This window comes from Ranitomeya imitator, chromosome 6 (assembly GCF_032444005.1).
Source record: "Ranitomeya imitator isolate aRanImi1 chromosome 6, aRanImi1.pri, whole genome shotgun sequence".
Taxonomy (NCBI): domain Eukaryota; kingdom Metazoa; phylum Chordata; class Amphibia; order Anura; family Dendrobatidae; genus Ranitomeya; species Ranitomeya imitator.
Window position 1 is genome coordinate 529253331 of NC_091287.1, and position 21530 is coordinate 529274860.

A 21530-nucleotide genomic window follows, 5' to 3' on the forward strand; every position below is an offset into this window, starting at 1 on the left:
TCAAAGAATGCATTGTGGCAATGCCCAAACATGACGTAGCGTTCTCACGAGACCGCTACATCATCACGTGTTATGGCCGAAAGACATTACTGGCAATGGAGCGTCACAACGAGCATTGGTTAAGGGCATGGCCTGGATGCAGGGGACGCCGGATGGTGAGTATATAACTATTTTTTATTTTATTTTATTTTTTTTTTTAACAGGGATATGGTGCCCACGTTGCAATATACTACGAGGCCTGTGTTATATATATAATAATATAATAATAATAATTTTTATTTATATAGCGCCAACATATTCCGCAACGCTTTACAAATTATAGAGGGGACTTGTACAGACAATAGACATTACAGCATAACAGAAATACAGTTCAAAACAGATACCAGGAGGAATGAGGGCCCTGCTGCTCGCAAGCTACAAACTATGGGGAAAAGGGGAGACACGAGAGGTGGATGATAACAATTGCTATAGTTATTCGGACCAGCTATAGTGTAAGGCTCGGGTGTTCATGTAAAGCTGCATGAACCAGTTAACAGCCTAAGTATGTAGCAGTACAGACACAGAGGGCTATTAACTGAGGAACCTTATTTTTTTTTTTTTTTAAATAGGCCACACAGGGATCGTTAGGTTAATGCATTGAGGCGGTAGGCCAGTCTGAACAAATGAGTGTTTAGGGCACGCTTAAAACTGTGGGGATTGGGGATTAATCGTATTAACCTAGGTAGTGCATTCCAAAGAATCGGAGCAGCACGTGTAAAGTCTTGGAGACGGGAGTGGGAGGTTCTGATTATTGAGGATGCTAACCTCAAGGTCATTAGCGGAGCGGAGGGCACAGGTAGGGTGGTAGACTGAGACCAGAGAGGAGATGTAGGGTGGTGCTGAGCCATGGAGTGCTTTGTGGATGAGGGTAGTAGTTTTGTACTGGATTCTGGAGTGGATGGGTAGCCAGTGTAATGACTGGCACAAGGTAGAGGCATCGGTGTAACGGTTGGTGAGTAATATGATCCTGGCAGCAGCATTCAGGACAGATTGGAGCGGGGAGAGTTTGGTAAGAGGGAGGCCGATTAGTAGAGAGTTACAATAGTCCAGACGAGATTGAATAAGTGAAACAGTCAGAGTTTTTGCAGAGTCGAAAGTAAAAAAAGGGCGAATTCTAGAAATGTTTTTGAGATGCAGGTAAGAAGAGCGAGCCAGTGATCGGATGTGGGGGGTGAATTAAAGGTCAGAATCAAGGATGACCCCAAGGCAGCGGGCATGTTGCTTTGGAGTAATGGTGGAACCGCACACGGAGATGGCAATGTCAGGCAAAGGTAGGTTAGTAGAGGGAGAGAACACGAGGAGTTCAGTTTTTGACAGGTTTAGTTTCAGATAGAGGGAGGACATGATGTTAGAGACAGCGGTAAGACAATCACTGGTGTTTTCTAATAAGGCAGGCGTGAGATCAGGAGAAGAAGTGTATAATTGGGTGTCGTCAGCATAGAGATGGTACTGGAAACCAAATCTACTGATTGTTTGTCCAATAGGGGCAGTATACAACGAGAAGAGGAAGGGGCCTAGGACTGATCCTTGAGGAACCCCAACAGTAAGGGGAAGGTGAGAGGAGGAGGAACCAGCAAAACATACAGTGAAGGATCGGTCAGAGAGATAGGAGGAGAACCAGGAGAGAACGGTGTCCTTGAGGCCGATGGAGCGGAGCATAGTGAGGAGGAGCTGATGATCCACAGTGTCGAATGCTGCAGAGAGATCCAAGAGAATTAGCATGGAGTAGTGACCATTAGATTTAGCTGTTAGTAGGTCATTAGAGACTTTCTATATATACTACGTGGGCTGTGTTATATACTACGTGGGCTGTGTTATATACTGTGTGGGCTGTGTGGGCTGTGCTATATACTACGTGGGCTGTGCTATAAACTACATGGCTATGCTATATACTACATACATATTCTAGATTACCCGATGCGTTAGAATCTGTCCAACATCTAGTAAATCTTAATCATGCAGCGTTTCCCAATTGAAAACAAAATGGCAAAATAATAGGCAGAAACATGTGTTAACGCTGTGATAAAGTGCAGAGTGCTAATAAGGTGATACATATAGTGCTTACTCATGTGGGTATGGTGCCCGCTGAGTCCGTAGCTCCAACGCACGTTTCGCAATATTTGCTTCTTCTGGAGGCTTGTGTACTGCGGCTTCAGTTTGTTGTGTCATCACAAATTATCCATAATTTTGACAGATATTTTATGGCTTTTTGTATTGTTGCTAACATAGAAAAAACTCAGAAAAAATACATACCATGAGATACGGCCTTCCCAAAACCCTGTCTGATGACAAATGCACACTAAGCAGGATGCAGCAGGCCTCCACTGATAAAGGCTAGGGGCGGCACAGGTGCAAACTACTTGATAAAAACAGCCACCCCAACCAAACATTGCAGGGGTTGGCTGCCTAGCAGAAAAAATGCACATTGATATAACTCACATAGGACGCCAGTCACACTGATAAGTGTAGTGCACAGTGTCTGTATGCAACCTATTGATGACGCCCCTTGTATTAACAGGCGGGCTGCCCAGCACTAAAAAAATGCAGCACACAGTGACAGACGCCCCAGAAAAACCTAGCCAACATAAAGAGGCCTGGCCACATCCTGCAAAAAAGGATATGATAAAGTGCAAAAAAAAGGCCGTATCTCATGGTATGTACTTTTTGTATTGTTCAATCAGCTGGCAGAAAGGGGTTAATCAACTATATAATTGTCTAAGGGTCACTTCCGTCTGTCTGTCTGTCACAGATATTCATTGGTCGCGGCCTCTGTCTGTCATGGAATCCAAGTCGCTGATTGGTCTCGCCAGCTGCCTGTCATGGCTGCCGCGACCAATCAGCGACGGCCACAGTCCGATTAGTCCCTCCCTACTCCCCTCCCGTCAGTGCCCGCTCCATACTCCCCGCAGTCACCGCTCACTCAGGGTTAATACCAGCGGTAATGGACCGCGTTATGCCGTGGGTAACTCACCCCTTTACCGCCGCTATTAACCCTGTGTGACCAAGTTTTTACTATTGTTGCTGCCTATGGAGCGTCAATAGTAAAAAGATCTAATGTTAAAAATAATTTAAAAAAATTAAAAATCATCATATAATCACCCTCCGGCGCCTTTCCCGCTCCTCGCGACACTCCGGTGATAAAGATGGTATGCGACAAGGACCTTCCATGACGTCACGGTCATGTGACCGCGAAGTCATCACAGGTCCTGCGCGCCTGCGTGAGAAGGACCTTCCATGACGTCACGGTCATGTGACCGGGATGTCATCACAGGTCCTGCGCGAGAAGGACCTTCCATGACGTCATGGTCATGTGACTGGGATGTCATCACAGGTCCTGCGCGCCTGCGAGAGAAGGACCTTCCATGACGTCACGGTCATGTGACCGCGACGTCATCACAGGTCCTGCGCGAGAAGGACCTGCCATGACGTCATGGTCATGTGACCACGACGTCATCACACCCTGGGACCGGAAGCTGGCGATCCTGGGCCCTCGGATCAGAAGGTATATTTATTTTTTACTTTTTAACCTGTGACATACGTGGCTGGGCAATATACTACGTGGCTCTGTGCTGTATACTACGTCGCTGTGCAATATACTACGTGGCTCTGTGCTGTATACTACGTCACTGGGCAATATACTACGTCACTGGGCAATATACTACGTCACTGGGCAATATACTACGTAACTGGGCAATATACTACGTGGCTGGGCAATATACTACGTCACTGGGCAATATACTATGCAATTGGGCAATATACTACGTGGCTGGGCAATATACTACGTGGCTGGGCAATATACTACGTGGCTGTGCAATATACTACGTGACTGAGCAATATACTACGTGACTGTGCAATATACTACGTAGCTGGGCAATATAGTACGTGACTGGGCAATATAGTACGTGGCTCTGTGCTGTATACTACGACGCTGGGCAATATACTACGTGGCTGGGCAATATACGTGGACATGCAACATGTAGTAAACAATATGTTTATGTAAAAAAAAAAAGGCGTGGGCTCACGCGCAATTTTCTGCGCTAGTGGGGGAAAGCCGACGGCCAATATTTTTAGCCTGGGAAGGGGTTAATACCCATGGCCCCTCCCAAGCTATGAATATCAGCCCGCAGCTGTCTGCGTAGCCTTTACTGGCTATTAAAATAGGGGGACCGTCCAAAAAAAATCACGTGGGGTCCCCCTATATTTCATAGCCAGAAAGGCTACGCAGACAGCTGTGGGCTGATATAGCCTAGAGAGGGACCATGGATATTGGCCCCCACCCCAGCTACAAATACCAGTCTGCAACCGCCCCAGAAATGGCACTTAGCCCCTCTCTTCCCACTCCCGAGTAGTGGTGAGATATGGGGTAATAAGGGGTTAATGTCACCTTGCTATTGTAAGGTGACATTAAGCCATGTTAATAATGGAGAGGCGTCAATAAGACGCCTATCCATTATTAATCCTAGTGTAGTGAAAGAGTTAAAAAAAAAGAACAAGACACAGCCAGAACAAAGTATTTTATTATTCTTCATTTAACCATACTTACCATACTTCAGCGCCTGCAAAAAACGTAAAATAATAAACCATATACTCCCTGTCCGCCATAGTCCAATTAATAACGAGGGTCCCATGACGATCTCCCCTATAGAACAGTGACATCGGGTGATGTCACTGCTCTATAGGACATGGTATCCATCCACAGGCAAAAACCCCGAAACAGCTGTCTGTGGATGGATACCATGCTTGGCATAGGTGGCTTTCCTTCATAGGATGCTGCCCTTCCCGTGGTTGTTCCTTCCCGGGGAAAGGCCTGGCTATTCACTGCTTGCGTCGAGAAACACGTGATGGTGTCTCCGCAGCTTCTTTACTTGCATCTGCATATTTCCCATAAGGGATGGGGGCAGTGTTCTGGAATCACTGCGTTGAGAAACACGTGATGGTGTCTCCGCGGTGTTGGATGTTTTGGTCTCCCGAGGCCAATCATCTGTGTCTTTATAGCCTTTTTACTAGGCACTGCTCCTAATAGCCAGATTCCTACTCCACACTGATGAGGGGCAAAAACCCCGAAACAGATGTCTGTGGATGGATACCATGCTTGGCATAGGTGGCTTTCCTTCATAGGATGCTGCCCTTCCCGTGGTTGTTCCTTCCCGGGGAAAGGCCTGGCTATTCACTGCTTGCGTCGAGAAACACGTGATGGTGTCTCCGCAGCTTCTTTACTTGCATCTGCATATTTCCCATAAGGGATGGGGGCAGTGTTCTGGAATCACTGCGTTGAGAAACACGTGATGGTGTCTCCGCGGTGTTGGATGTTTTGGTCTCCCCGAGGCCAATCATCTGTGCCTTTATAGCCTGTTTACTAGGCACTGCTCCTAATAGCCAGATTCCTACTCCACACTGATGAGGGGCAAAAACCCTGAAACAGCTGTCTGTGGATAGATACCATGCTTGGCATAGGTGGCTTTCCTTCATAGGATGCTGCCCTTCCCGTGGTTGTTCCTTCCCGGGGAAAGGCCTGGCTATTCACTGCTTGCGTCGAGAAACACGTGATGGTGTCTCCGCAGCTTCTTTACTTGCAACTGCTCTATAGGACCCTCAGTGACACACTGACATGAGACAATGGCTCCTGCAGTGCATCACTGAGAGGTTACTCTAGTTCACTGGTCTCACTTTATGGCATTTGCTGCGTGGGAAAATGTCTCACCCAGCAATGCCAAAAGTGAGACTAGGGACTATTTTCTCACAGGGGCGTAAAAATACATTATGAGGAATACATTGTGGAAGGTGTTGTGAATTCTGTTGTCGAACTCCCTCCTGTGGTCGTGAATGGTACTTCGGCGAGTTCTGTCTATGGGCTCCCTCTGGTGGCTATGAGTGAAGCTGCTGCTTCTGAGGTTCCTTACACAGGTGACGTGGTTTATCCTTTGGTTGGCTTCTCTATTTAACTCCACTCAGATCGTTACTCCATGCCAGCTGTCAATGTTTTAGCATTGGTTCAGTTCGCTCCTGGATCTGCCTGGTGACCTGTCGTCTCCTGCAGAAGCTAAGTTCCTTATTGTTATTTTTGCTCATTGTTTCTTTGTCCAGCTGGTTATCCTGATTTTGTCTTGCTAGCTGGAAGCTCTGGGATGCAGAGTGGCACCCCCCGCACCGTGAGTCGGTGCGGAGGACCCTTTTGCACACTCTGCGTGGTCTTTTGTAGGTTTTTGTGCTGACCGCAAAGATTCCTTTCCTATCCTCTGTCTATTTAGTAAGTCTGGCCTCCCTTTGCTGAAACCTATTTCATTTCTGCGTTTGTGACTTTCATCTTTACTCACAGTCATTATATGTGGGGAGCTGCCTATTCCTTTGGGGAATTTCTCTGAGGCAAGGTAGGCTTTATTTTCTTCTCTAGGGCTAGCTAGCTCTGAGGCTGTGACGAGGCGCCTAGGGAGCGTCAGGAGCGCTCCACGGCTATTTTTAGTGTGTGCGATAGGATTAGGGCTTGCGGTCAGCAGAGCTCCCACATCCCAGAGCTCGTCCTGAATGAGTTTAACTATCAGGTCGGGTGCTCCTAACCACCAGGTCATAACAGGAAGGATACCTTCCATCATTGTGTTCCTGGAGCCCCTGGAGAGCAGTCGCATCAGCTGGTGCTCCTGCTCTCCACAGGAGATCGTCGAGGGACACTCGTTTTAATTGGATTTCTGTTGGTCAGGGAGTATAGTGTTTGTTTATTATTTTAATATTTTTTAAAGGTGACACTGGCTTCGGGGAACAAAGTGACAAGTGATGGTGAGTATGTAATCTATGTTTTATGTACTGTATGTCTGTATGTATGTAATGTATGTATGTATGTACTGTATGTGGCATGTTGCTTGTCGTATGTTGCATGTCGTTGCATGCCGCATGTTGTCGCATGCTGTGACATGTCACATGTTGTTGCATGTCGTATGTTGCATGTCGTCGCATGTTGCATGTCATCGCATGTTGTCGCATGTCGTCACATGTCGCATGGCGCATGTTGTCGCATGTTGTGACATGTCACATGTAGTCGCATGTTGTCGTATGTTGCATGTTGTCACATGTTGCATGTCATCGCACGTTGCATGTCGTCGCATGCCGCATGTTGTATGACGTCGCATGTTGCATGTCGCCGCATGTTGCATGTCGTCACATGTTGTATGTCGCATGTTGCATGTCGCATGTTGTCACATGTTGCATGTCGTCACATGTCGCCACATGTTGTCACATGTCGTCGCATGTTGCAGAATGTTGCATGTCGTCGCATGTTGCATGTCGTCACATGTTGTATGTCGCATGTTGTCGCATGTTGCATGTCGCATGTTGTCACATGTTGCATGTCGTCACATGTCGCCACATGTTGTCACATGTCGTCGCATGTTGCCGAATGTTGCATGTCGTCGCATGTTGCATGTCGCATGTTGGCACATGTTGCATGTCGTCGCATGTTGCATGTCGCCACATGTTGCATGTCGCATGTTGTGACGTGTCACATGTCGTCGCATGTTGCATGTCGTCGCATGTTGCATGCCGCATGGTTTCACATGTTGCATGTCGTTGCATGTTGCCACATGTTGCATGCCGCATGTTGTCGAATGTCATCGCATGTTGTCGCATGTTATTTGTTGCATGTCACATGGTGTATGTTGTATGTCTGTATGTTGTATGTAGTGTATATGTGTTTTTTTATTTTTAACATTCAACACATTAGCCGGGTGATGGGACTACTACTGTCCCATCATTGGCTAATGTGTCACTCACTGTCACTGTAGCAGGCAGAGCCCGATGGGACTTGTAGTCCCATCGGACGATGCCTGCACACAGAGAGACACAGCAATGATGCCCGCCGCAGACCCCAGCACAGCCAGCGAACCCACCGCACAGCCCGGCGCAGCCACACGGCACATCCCGGCGCCAACACATTCCGGCGCAGGCATCGGAACATGCTGGCACCACGGCACATCCCGGCGCAGGCATCGGAACATGCCGGCACCACGGCACATCCCGGCGCAGGCACCGGATCATGCCAGCACCACGGCACATCCCGGCGCAGGCACCGGAACATGCCGGCACCACGGCACATCCCGGCGCAGGCAACGGAACATGCCGGCACCACGGCACATCCCGGCGCAGGCATCGGAACAGTCTGGCACCACGGCACATCCCGGCACAGGCATCGGAACATGCCGGCACCACGGCACATCCCGACGCCGACACCACGGCAAATCCCGCAGACTCCCCCGCGCCCGCCCATCCCAGAACACAGCTTTCACATCCCTGCCTACTACCTAGCCCCACCCACCCCAAGCACAGCCACGCTGGCAGCCCCCAGCCCTGCCCACAGCCCAGTCACTCTTGATGAGTGACCGCTGACTGTGAGGCTGGGTCACGCCTGCTCATGACATCACATCAATTTCCAGAGTCTGGAAATTGATGTGACGTCAGCGGAAATTAGCGGCGGCTGCAGCCTGGGGGTCATGTCACCCGGACTCAGCCGCCACCATAGCGCTGCTCACAGGCGAAAACGGCAACGGAAGGTATTTACACAATTCATTAGGGGCCCCGGGGGGATACATTGGGGGGTTAATTGAAAGTAGTGGACAACCCCTTTAAGTTCATTCTCTCACGGCAATGCTGTGTGAGAAAATTCCCACGCAGCATTGCCGTAAAGCAAGAGAATGAACTAAGGTAACCTCTTCAGTGATGCACTGCAGGAGCCATTGTCTCCTGTCAGTGTGTAACTGGAGGCCCTATAGAGCAGTGACATCACCTGATGTCATTGTTCTATAGGGGAGATCGTTGTGGGGCACTCATTATTTATTGGACTGCGTTGGACAGGGAGTATATGGTTGGTTTATTATTTTTTATTTTTTTGCAGGAGATCGATGGCTTTGGGAAATTAGGCGTGGTTGTAAGTATGGTGAAATTAAGACTATTAAAATACTTTTTTTCTGGCTGTGTCTTTTTTTAACTTTCACTACTATAGGATTAGTAATGGATACCCCATATGCCATCGCTACAGGGCAGTGGGAAGAGAGAGGCTTAGTGCCGGAATTGGCACATCTTAGAGATGCACCATTTCTGGAGCGTCTGCGTGCTGGTGTTTGTAGCCAGGGGGGCCAATATCCATGGCCCCTTCCTAGGCTATGAATATCAGCCCGCAGCTGTCTGCGTAGCGTTTGTGGCAGTTAATTATAGGGGGACGGGGAGATCACATCATTTTTTTGGGGGCCCCCCTATTTTAATAGCCAGTATAGGCTATGCAGGCAGCTGCGGGCTGATATTCATATACAAACCAAGACAGCGGAGCAACAAAATCCCACAAAACATGGTCATAAAAATGTACAAATTTTATTAAACAAATATCAACACATTTTATCAACACATACACATGTATATTTAGGCATATAGCCAGAGGAGCATGAAAAAATAGAGGAAACTGATAGGAAGCCTGGGGAACAAGAGGGAGTAGGATCAATTACACCCAGGGCATAGCCAAAAAAATCGATCACCAAATCAAATAACTATACATTATATTTAAGACTGGAGGACCTCAGTGCAACCATCCGTAGCACCATCTACTGTTGTGTACCGCCTCCCTATCCATAAGCACAGTCATAGGTGTAAATCAAACAGGCTTACCCATTGCATCAGGATGCCTCCCTCCGGTTCCTCAGGCAGACCCCCTGACGCGCGTTTCGCCGTCTGCTTTCTCAAAAGGGGCGTACTAGTGGTTCTTCAGGGTTTAAATGGGGAAAAGACCGGAAATATCACCGGCATATCGGCGCATGCGCGCCCGGGACACAATCCTCCCAACCCAGCAGGTTGTCATTACTACGAGCGCATAAAGCAGAAATCCGCTGTGACATCACAAAAGTATGCGCGCGCAGCTCTCCAAGACGGCCTGGCATGGGAAGGGGGAACAGGGTCCAGGGCGCACGCGCGCTCCGCCGGCGACCATAATACCGAAGACCAAGGAGATGGCCATTTTAAAGAAGAAAAATGCCAGGAATATCGAATGTAAAAATAAGGTGCTACAATACGTGCAGACTGAGTGAACAGTGCAATGACAGCATACCTAATAGATGCCGCTATAATAGTGACTATACTAATAAAAGGAATATCCCACAATATAGCTGACCCCCGGCCATATTATTAGGGACAACATAAGTTGTCATTATTAAGGGGTAGAACGCCTAGTGTGCATGAAAGTGTACACATTGCATAATGTAAAAATATAACAAACAACCAAAACATAGAGAATATACAATTAAAGAAACAGATACACTACAGACACAATATGAAGTGATGCAAATATTATAGACCACCAAATAAATAAATAAATAAAAACACAAACAAAAACCAAAAATCAAGGCATCTTCATCCAAGGAAAATCGGCAAGATGTGAAGTGTAGATTCCGGCATACGAAGACACAGTTAGTGCGCGAACCAGCGCGTAATACCCATTATATGAATAACTAAAACAAAGAACAACACAAATTAATAAAACAAAGTAAAATCAGATATATGGAGAAGAGTCACAGGGGAGAGGACATGCCACAATTTATCAAAAAATGGTGAAGAAATCATCACACCAAAAGTTGCACACACAGGAGGACGAAAACAGCGATGGAGCATAGCAATAAGATACCCCCCCCAAAAAAGAAGATATGTGTCACAGAAAGGAGACAAAACTTAACTGTTCGTTTAACCCCTTGGGGGACATGGTGTCAAGGGTGACAATCCACCTGCACTCACATTGTGCAAGTAATTGTTTTAGATTGCCACCCCTGACACCCCCATGAACTTTGTCAATCCCCCTCACTTTTAAACCACTAGGGTCAGATCCGTGACATGCACGAAAATGTCGAGGAAGAGTTTTCAGTGTGGAGACATCACACACGTCCCTTGCAGCCGCTATCTCCCGAACGTGTTCGCGCGTCCTAACTTTCAATTCCCTAGAAGTGAGACCGATATAAATGAGGGAGCAGGGACACGTGGCATAATACACCACATAGGTAGTGTTACAGGTGATATATTCGCGAATCTTATATTCCCTGCTCCCATCAGATGTTTTGAAGGTGCCACTTCTAAGGATGTTAGGACACGCGACGCACGAACCGCAGGGAAAACATCCAACTTTTGGATTAGTTTTTGTAAAGAAGGTGTTATGTTTGGCCACATAGTGACTAGCGACCAAATTGTCTTTTAAATTTCGTCCCCTGCGTTGTACCATACATGGTATTCATAGCCTGGGAAGATCTATGGGTATTAACCCCTTCCTAAGCTATAATCATCGGCCCCCAGTCGCTGGCTTTCCCACTCTGGACTTGAAAATTGCATGCAAAATCCACGCAATTTTTCCCCCCATTTTTTTTTTAAATTAAACAGATATTGCGTTTAAGGCCGGGATTACACTTGCCAGAAACTCGCATGAGTCTCGCACCTCAATACCCGGCAGTGCCGCCGGTACTCGGGACTGGAGCATGCGGTTGCATGTATTTCTATGCAGCTCAACACTCCGGTCCGAGTGCCGGCGGCACTGCCGGGTATTGAGGTGCGAGACTCGTGCGGGTTTCTCGCAAGTGTGACCCCGACCAACACAGATTTTTTGTGTGTGTGTCTTTATTTAACTCTTTATGTACCATTTTATTATGTTTATTAATAAACATCGGGCTTGGTATTATCTATTATCTATCTATCATCTATCTTTTATCTCTCTATCATCTATCTATCATCTATTTATCAACCATTTATCTATCTCTGTGTGTAAACATTCTTCAATGGAGTATGTAAATGATAAACACAACAGTGATGTCCAATGGTATTATATAAAAATAAAAATACCCAATCCTTTTCATAAAGTATATAAACAAAAAGTTAAATACCAAAAAGATCACCATGTGTGCAAAAAGTTTATTGAAAACCACAACAAGGGAAACAATAATCCATGCTCCAAGCATGAAAAGACCAGAACCCATCCAAGCAGAGCATGTATGATAAAATGGTATATCTTTATTGAAAAATATTATGACAATAGAAAAGCATACAATGCAACAAAAATATATAAAAATACACAATGTGCGCGTACCAAGAAATACGCAAAAAATTAATAAAAATATATATTATTTAAATTTGTATATAAAAATCAATTTTGCATATGGCGGATAAGGTATAGTTCACCCAGTAGCATGTATTACTATTATAGTATATATATATTTTATTATCACAAAGAAATATAAACACACCAAGCTTGAAAAATCATAAAAAATAAGCGATATGAATTGGTAAACAAAATGTGTTCATAATTACTATATTATGTAAATAAAAATATGGGTTGAAAAAAATGATCACCACAATGGACTTAAATTCACCAAAAAAGGAAACTATACCTGTGAAAAAATCCTGTATAAACCATAAGATATATGCATATATTTACATATATATATTTATAGGTATAGAGACCTACAGCAATACATAGCATAAGAAGCTATGAGTGAGGTAAGTGTCCTATATAAAGTGCATGTGTGTATAAGTCCACAGGATGCTATACCATGTGTATTTTAAAGTGTCATGTGCTTGTGCTTAAAGGAATCATTGAAGAAAAAATAGGGGGTATACCTTTAAATGCCACCAGACTGTTGATACCGTGCACCCCGACGTGCGTTTCAGAATATAAATTCCTTCGTCAGGGGGTGTATTATGCTCATGATCGATACCGTGCACCCCGACGCGCGTTTCAGCATATAAATTCCTTCATCAGGGGGTGTATTATGCTCATGATCGATGGATTTATATACACAAACTCAATCAAAATAGACGCCGATACTAGTGACCCCTGATCGGTACGGCGCATGCGCCGCCTGAGCAATCCGGAAGCCGGAGCCGCCGCACCACGTGACCGGACGCACAGGATGGGTCCCTGGCATTGCCTAGGTCACAGAGACACTGCAGCCCAGACCACAGGGTGCCGGCCGCGCATACGCACAACCAGGGATACGGTATGGGCGATATAAGTTGTCTAGTGCTGCAAAAAGAACGGGCAAACAACTGACTAGTATTTATCTATCCATATGTAATCCTCGGGCGAAGCCATTCACTATACTGCTGGGGGAAATGAAAAGCGGATGGGATTATCACCAATAAGATGTGTAATATATTACCATGGGTGAATAGGGGAAAAATATATATAAAATAATAAATAAGGAATAATAAATTTAAAAAATCACATACATATGGATATGCTTAATCTCCAACTAGCTCCACATATATTATGCAACATAATATGAATATGATTAATTAAATATAGTGGTGAAAAATACACAAAAAAAAAATATATAATAAAATTATTTAAGAAAATATGCATATGTAATAGTGGTGTACGAAAATGCATCAATAAATGGTGAAAAGTAATAAAAAGTGAAAATAATTGCATAAAAATAATAATACGTGATATAAATAAAAACACAAAATGTGTCAGAAATTCATAAAATATACAAACTATACTATCAATTACTCAAACATAGCATCTCATTAATGACAGTCTCCATTATGATATTCCATAGGTCCAGTATATCCGGATTAATCAAGTACTCCAACCGGAATCCATGAGATACAATCAAGAGCAGGAGCGGAAACAACCAACATCCCCAGCGCCACAGCAATGCATCGAGCCACAGAGGAATCCAAGACCCGACATCAAAGATACCCGTAAACAGCAAGTTGCAACACCAATCACCTATAGCAGTAAAAAACAAATAATTAAAACATATACTAAAAGAAATAAAAGTAATGAAAAGTTAAAAATTGGTGACGATCATAAAAGCAAAAAAGATTAAAAGGTGGTTCACAGAGATGGAGAAAAACTCAATTTTTTAATTCATAAAAATGGAGTAAAAACTCAAATTTTCATTTAGACCATTGGGAGAAACTGTATCCAACATCCATATCCATTTCGTCTCCAATCTTGCCAGCGGTATACTGATCCTGCCTCCCCTCTCAATTGTCTCAATCATATCTATCCCAATCTCCCTTAAAAGTGAAGGATCACAATTACGGTATATTTTAAAGTGTTTGGGTATAGTTTTGAGTATAGAGATGTCCTCAACATCCCTTGCTGCTTGTATTCCCAATATGTGTTTCCGAGTACAAATTTTCAGGCCCCCTTGAGACTCCGTCCAGGCTTCACCCCAGCTCCGCCTCCACCCCGAACCTTCAACAGTCCTACCACCCACTCTTGGGGAAACTCCACTCCTGCACCACGTCCTCACCAATTAGATATTAACAGTTCCCATCAAACAGATCACATACATAGCCATCAGCTTTTGTTTTGGGAAAAAAATTTTTTTAAACCGCCACCACGACAAGGTACTCTTTTGGCCGGGCCCTACTCTAGTCTAAACTATTAAACATGTCAGGCAGCAGACAGAAACGGCCTCCAACTTCACACTGCACGAGCAGGAAGGGGGAATCTAGAAGAGTAGCGGATGGATGGGCAAATGGGAGGTCGGATGGGCGCACGCGGGCATCTCATCACTTATGGGCCCTCAACTCCTGCATATATATGCTGCAAGGGCCCGGGGTGTGCCGGCAGCTTAAGAACAAAAGCCTCCTCTGCTGCAGCCATACAATATTATAAGTAGCTGCAGCTGTGAGTGACTGGGCCCTGGGGCTTAGTAAAGCAAAGTAATTACTCAGGGCCACAGCGTGCCACACAGTCTGCCAGGCTGTTTATACAGGACTCCTTCAGGGCAGGCTGCTCTGCATGTCTCACCCAGTCCGGATCCCCCATCTTTGCTTTTGCTCATGTAATGGCAGTAATGCCCTGATGGCGGCCCTGAGTTTGAGGACCACCAGTAACTGCTCCACCCTTGTTCCCAACTATGATCCCGTTTGAGCCTCTCCCAACTTACCGCTAAACTGTACTCACTTCCAGGATAATGCTTTTGACACTTTTGCTGGATTCCTTTTTTAGAGAATCTGGCTGATGCTCACTGTGCTGTAAGTACAGGCACTATAGTGTCCGAAGCTTCTACATCCCTTTCCTGCAGTTGCCCACTAATCGCTATCCCTTCTTTATCATTACGCCAGTTTGCAATAGATTTCACAGTACGCTTGTAAATCAATGCAGCATCTGAGAAATGCATCCACATAACACATTACATCTATTATATCTGGAGCGCCCCCGTGGGCAGTAGGTACTTTGTACCGGGTCCTTCGATTCTCAAGGGGGATGTCACGGTGGCTGACCCAGTCCGTGGCCCTAGGGACGTCCATTGAAAATGGGGGAAAGGTCTTTAAAGGGATATGTTCGTGACGCCACCTGTGGTATTCGGTCAGGGTGACCGACGCTGCTTTAAGGGGACCGCTGGGGTGATGTTATGGCAGCTAGATGGTATACCTTCCTACAGGTGAAGTATGTCCCCAGGGCTTCCCAGAGGTGTAGATGGTGGATGGTGTGAGGCGCAGTGAAGAACGAGGACACAAGGTTGCAGTCTCTTTACCTTTTTACTGAAGGTTTCAGCATCCACAGTCCAGAGCACCAGATTACAGGGCAGGCAGAGTCCGGCCGGTCTGAAGGCAAATTCAGAGTCCCATTATCCAGGTGGAAATCAGTAGCCTTACTCTAGCGCCTGGGTGTTGTAGAACTTTCCTGCTGAGCTTCTCGGTAAGGTCCTCACAACTGTTGTAGATGTTCTAGATGTTATGTCTCTTTCTCTCTGTCCCCCAGATGGATAGGAACAAACCCGTATGACTGGTGGCCTGAGGCTTTTAACAGGGACTCTAGCACGCCCCAGCCCCCTCAAGTTGTCACCGTGCCTCCTGGGTATAGGTCGGGCAGGTAACGTGGAATTAGCTGTCCTGCCGGTCTCTGGAGCAAGGCATGGAGACGGTTGCTCCCTCGGTGTTCCGGCTACCGGATCCTGCGCCTCAGAAGGGGGCAGCCTGTATAGGGCAGAACTCCTTCTGGTTTCCTCTCCTTTTGCTATGACTTCTTTTCTCACCCTCTACAAAACAATTCGCTGTTCGGTAGGCAGGCGCAGCTCCGTTTCCTTCTGTCTAGGCCTCTGACAGGATCCCACTGCTGTCAGGGACCACTCTGTCGGCAACTGCTAGATGTTCCTCCTTTCCCTCTGTCTGCCTGACAGGAACTGCCTGGGTGAAGCCCAGTCAGCTTCTCACTAACTTCCTTTCCAGACCACCAGTTTTTACCTAATTGTGAAGAATGCCCTAATAAATAGGAGCTTAGCTCCCCGTGGTGGGCTGGAGTGTGAAGTGTGTTGCATGGTCTGTGATACCTGGTAAAGTGATCTCCTTTATTGCCTTCAAACGTAACATCACTCCCCCCCAGAGGAAAATGATATTAGTGCAACGACCAGGACCCTGGGGTGCTGCACTTCCTCTCCAGGGGGTGCGGATCGCTCTTCTACTCACTTACATGCTGATGCTCATTGATGTAAGTGTCCTCCTTTCTGTATCTCCGGACCATTTGCATATTTTCTTCCCTCCAGATGCAGAATTCTCAATGTTTGCTTACAGCGTAATCACCTGTAAATCTACAATTAGTATGACAGATTACATTCTGGGGAGCTAGGAATTGATATGTTTAAACAACCACACCTTGTGCAACCACATTGGCTCTTATAGTTCTCTGCCGAGCTCACAAGTCTCCAGCAGCTACCGGGAACATGAGACCTTCTCACCGCAGATAATGGACTTCATCAAAAAGGGAAAAGAAGCGGACAAGGCATCGAAAGCAAAGTAATGTATCATCGTGGCCCAGGAATGACTAATCTATAGAGTTTGCATGGATAAATGTTGCATTTTCATCATACAACCTTATAAAAAAGCAGCAGAGCAGAGTTTGTCAGAGGTTTTAGAGATGATTTTTGTCAGATGCAGCACAGATGAGTGATGGCTGTTTTATAATAAGATATTACTTCAATTATGACATTATGTGTTACTCAACTAATGCAATTCCGAAAAGTAAATTTTTTTATATCTTTTTTTTTTTTGTTCTTCAATTGCCTGCAGATTGGTTGGGTACTGGTCCTGAGAACCCAACAAAAGACTGCAGTGAAGGGCGCAGCTCCGGAAGCAGGGGCGTAAAGAACAAACTCCGGATTTAATAGAAAGTCATATTATTACCAGTAAATCTGGACTGAACGCTCTGCCTCTCGAGCTGCCCACTTCTCAGTAGTCTTTTGAGCAATTGTTGGGGACTTCACCGATCTGAAGGCAATTAAATAGCCTAAAAAACAGAAATAATTTGTCTAAAGTTTAGTTACTCTTTAAAATGACCATAGAAGAGACAAATAATCCATGATATGAAGAAAGTGAACAAGAACGGTCCAGCATTTTTATTTAGTTTTTCACTCAGTGATGGTTGAACATCTGTATACTAAAGGCTATTGGTAGAGAGCGATCTCACCCATGTGGAGGCCAACTGATCGCCTCAACACCCTTGGCAAAGAGCTATCAATTCCCAAGATAACTTATCCCCATGACATAGAGGGCCACATTCTGATTGATAGGGTCCAACCCCTAGCAATCCTGATTGGAACCCGAAAAGTGAGGTCTGCAGAGCCTCACCTTGAATTGACTGGTGGACCTCCACTTCATTCACTGTCTATGGGACTATCAGAGAAAATTGAGCATAGTGCCTCCTAGCAAAAGAGCAGCGATCAGCACATTATCCCGTTCGATAGGGGTTAACTTATTGTCTTGAGAATAACCCTTTAAATAAATGGCTATCCAAGTAATACATTACAGGTACAATTCCGACAGAGACCTGCTTTGATGTCTACATGTTTTTTTTACATTAACTTGGGTGGTCTCCATGGCACAACCAAATGGGATTTTTAAATTTTTTTTTTACAGCATTTACTCTTTTTTGTTGTTGTGGACAAACCATTTTATGTCTTTGTGAAAGGTTGTGCTATGTCATAGTTACTCCCACATTCCACAGGACTATTAATATATGACTTTTTAGTAATTTGTGGTCACTAATGGTTTCTACTGTCGCATGTAAACAGCGGAATGACAAAAATCAATATTTCCAAGGTTCCTATTATAAAGGTAGAGGAGCTTTGCTGTCCTGGCAGAAAGCAATGTCACTGCTCTGGGGTCTGAGTTCCCAAACTGGAGTTTGTACATGGGATGTTTCGGCACTGCCAATGATGGATGGTGTGATTGTGAAGGTCCACCACCAGGATCTTATTCTACGTTTCTTACCACATGACATGATGTATGGATTATTTGAACAGATTTGCTTGGTTTTAGGGATGCAGATATAGGGTGTGTAAAAATGGATCCTCAACCTGTCTCAAAAGTGAAAGGGATGGTGGGTGGTATTAAGGAAACAGCCGAGCACGTTGTGCTACGCTGTCGCCATATTTCCAACAAACGAGTATAGCATGTGTCACTATTTCTGTAAGGATCTCTGCAGGTATGCCGTAAGTGTCTAAGATGGGATTACCCTTTTAAGATGGGTTACTTTTGGATATTGCTTGCAGTTAGTCTGTGGTAAAGAAGTTTGGTCTTTCCGAAAAGGAACTGAAATTCCAAGAATGGTCTGAAATAGGGACAATTGACTGAAGGTCAAACTAGGACACCAGGAGATGAGTCTAGGGTTGTCAGGCAAAGGAGAAAGTCAAGGCAGGTGGAGTACAATCACAGCGAGAAGATCAAGAGGCGTTCAGTATCGGACATAGATCATGAGCAAAATAAAGATCAGCAGCAAAGTCGGAAAACATCAGGAACACCGACTGCAGATGGGAATTGGACTGGAAAGTAAGATCGGTGGCAAATACAGTTTCACATCAGTTAAGATGGTTGCATGAAGCACGGCCACTGGTTAACGTAGGTTTTCACTCTTATAAAGTGATGGCAATTTCTACCATTCCTGAGAATGAAATGGATGCAGCTCCAGTTTACTGTTCTTTCTTTGACAACTCATGAGGTCGGTAGATTTGCCATGCAGGGAAAATTGTTAGGGGGTGCAGCACTGTACCAGCACAGGGTCCCTTTTATTCTCAGATGCGTGGGTGCCCAGAGGAGTATATGTCATCACTTCGTAAAAGTGAAAAACCCCATTAGGGTATATGCGCATGTCAACATTTACGGGCAGAATCTACCTGTAACCTGTCCAAAAAAGGGCTAGAAAAACATAAAAAGTTAAAACTTATGATTTGGAAAGTAAAAATAACTTGCTGTACTCATGTTCAGTCTTTTCTAATTGCTTTAAATTGGTTCTGGTTTCCAGAATAGTAAAAAGACTAAACGAATTTACCTAACCATACTTCAGGCAGCTTCTGTTTGAAAACTGCTAATACTTTATGTGTAAAATATTAAAAAAAAAGCAGACACAAAAGCGATTAAAAAGGAAAAACAGATCCCGTGGTGCTTTTCCTACAGTGTCTACGACTACTACTTCTGAAGCTATGTCGGTAAACCATCATCTATAAGACTTTTGTGCATGTAGGGGATCTCATCTTTTGGACAGAAACTTCACTAGATAATAAGATGGTCACTTAGACCATAAGATGAATACTAAAAGGTTAAAATCAACACAAAAGAAATCAAGTATTTAATTAACTTCTACTTAAAAAAATACTGTAGCCAACTAGACAGATATTCAGTTCAGATTTTCTGGGAGGAAAATCCGCATTGTATTGGTTGTATTGGGGTATGTGAACAAGGATTCTTTTTGCGGAGTTTTCATGAAATGAAGCTGATAAAAACTCAAAGTTTTATGAAGTTGTGTGATTTGGAGAGCTTCCGCTTAGTTTCTGAACCAATAAACTCTCAAACTCAGTGTACCCATACCATTACAGGATCAGCAAAATGGATGACAATGTAACAAATCGGAACCACGTTTCTTAAAAAGTCTGAGCGGAAACTGACTTTTAGGGCTCGTGGACATGGCCGTATTTTTGATATGAGTGCGATCCGTCAAAACATCTGACCAATGTTATTCTATGGGGCTATGCACATGTTCAATTTTTTTCTTGGACAAGGCCGGTTCAGGGAAAAATCGCAGCATGTCAGAGTTTGATCAGAAATTTGGATCGCTGTCGGCCAATTTTTTTTCTCCATCTTCTCCTCACCCGAGATAATCAGTTCAAATTATGATCACTCTCTGATCAGACTTTGATCAAAGTGTGATTTTCATAATTGTCCCGATTCTCTCAGATAACAGAATATATGGATTTTTAAAACCAAAGCATGCCAATTTATATTGTAGATTTTTACGATGGATTTCAGCATTTGCAAAGCAAATATTTGACATCCACCAACAAATTTGCAAAAAAAAAATATGCACATAATTTATGAGGATTTTTGGCAATTTCAAAGTGGATTTTGTTGCCCATTTGGTTCAAAATCTGTAGCTGGTTTTTCTAAGTTCATTTTACGCCCCGGACCTAAAACAACATCTTATTTCTGGTTTCCATGTGGCCATTACATTTATCACACCAGTTAATATTTTAGGGAACAGGGGAGCCCACATGGACTATAGTTTAAAACCAAAGAGTAAAGAAAATTTCTGTAGCAGCAATGCCGGGTTAAGACGTTCCCGATTACTCAAGCGGGGTGGACACATGTTTTCTTTACTCACGTCAATAAATTCCGATGTGTGCCGTATCTCCCAGCTGTTACTTACAGAACGAAACCTTATCTCCTTTGTTTGATGCCCATTAGAAGGTGAACACAGACACCTGCTGCAGAGCTCTTTCTCGTGATGATCGTCAGGCTCAGAAGAAAGTTAATATTTGATAGTCTGAGTAATCTTACGGGAGGGACAACGATGACTGGGCTCTGACTAACCTGCTAATCTGATATCACCATGTATCCTGTAGTTTCTTTATTGGTGGTATAAGAAATACCTAAAAACATGAAACGGGTGTTCTATGTTAAGTTCTATCTAAACATCTATAGAAATTGCAGGAACGTGACAGGAGGCAGATCAAGAGTTAACAGTTTTATTTAACAACAAATCACACTCCATGTAGGGAGTGATAGATTGCAGGGTAGTGATAGATTACAGGGGAGTGATAGATTGCAGGGTAGTGATAGATTACAGGGGAGTGATAGATTGCAGGGTAGTGATAGATTACAGGGGAGTGATAGATTGCAGGGTAGTGATAGATTACAGGGGAGTGATAGATTGCAGGGTAGTGATAGATTACAGGGGAGTGATAGATTACAGGGGAGTGATAGATTACAGGGGAGTGATAGATTGCAGGGTAGTGATAGATTGCAGGGTAGTGATACATTGCAGGGTAGTGATAGATTGCAGGGTAGTGATGGATTGCAGGGTAGTGATAGATTACAGGGGAGTGATAGATTGCAGGGTAGTGATAGATTACAGGGGAGTGATAGATTACAGGGGAGTGATAGATTACAGGGGAGTGATAGATTGCAGGGTAGTGATAGATTGCAGGGTAGTGATACATTGCAGGGTAGTGATAGATTGCAGGGTAGTGATGGAT

The 21530-nt window shown here is 44.6% G+C and overlaps 1 protein-coding gene across 2 annotated transcripts in view; it reads left to right on the forward strand.

Moving 5' to 3' along the window:
- The first annotated feature begins 16690 nt into the window (after nt 1-16690).
- The window catches only part of FER1L6 (fer-1 like family member 6), a 231815-nt gene continuing 226975 nt past the window's right edge, over nt 16691-21530 (forward strand). For both annotated transcript variants that reach the window (XM_069731864.1, XM_069731865.1), the window contains exon 1: nt 16691-16800. In XM_069731864.1, coding sequence (XP_069587965.1) covers nt 16751-16800 — 50 coding nt within the window. In that variant the 5' untranslated portion in view covers nt 16691-16750. The remainder of the gene's footprint in view (nt 16801-21530) is intronic.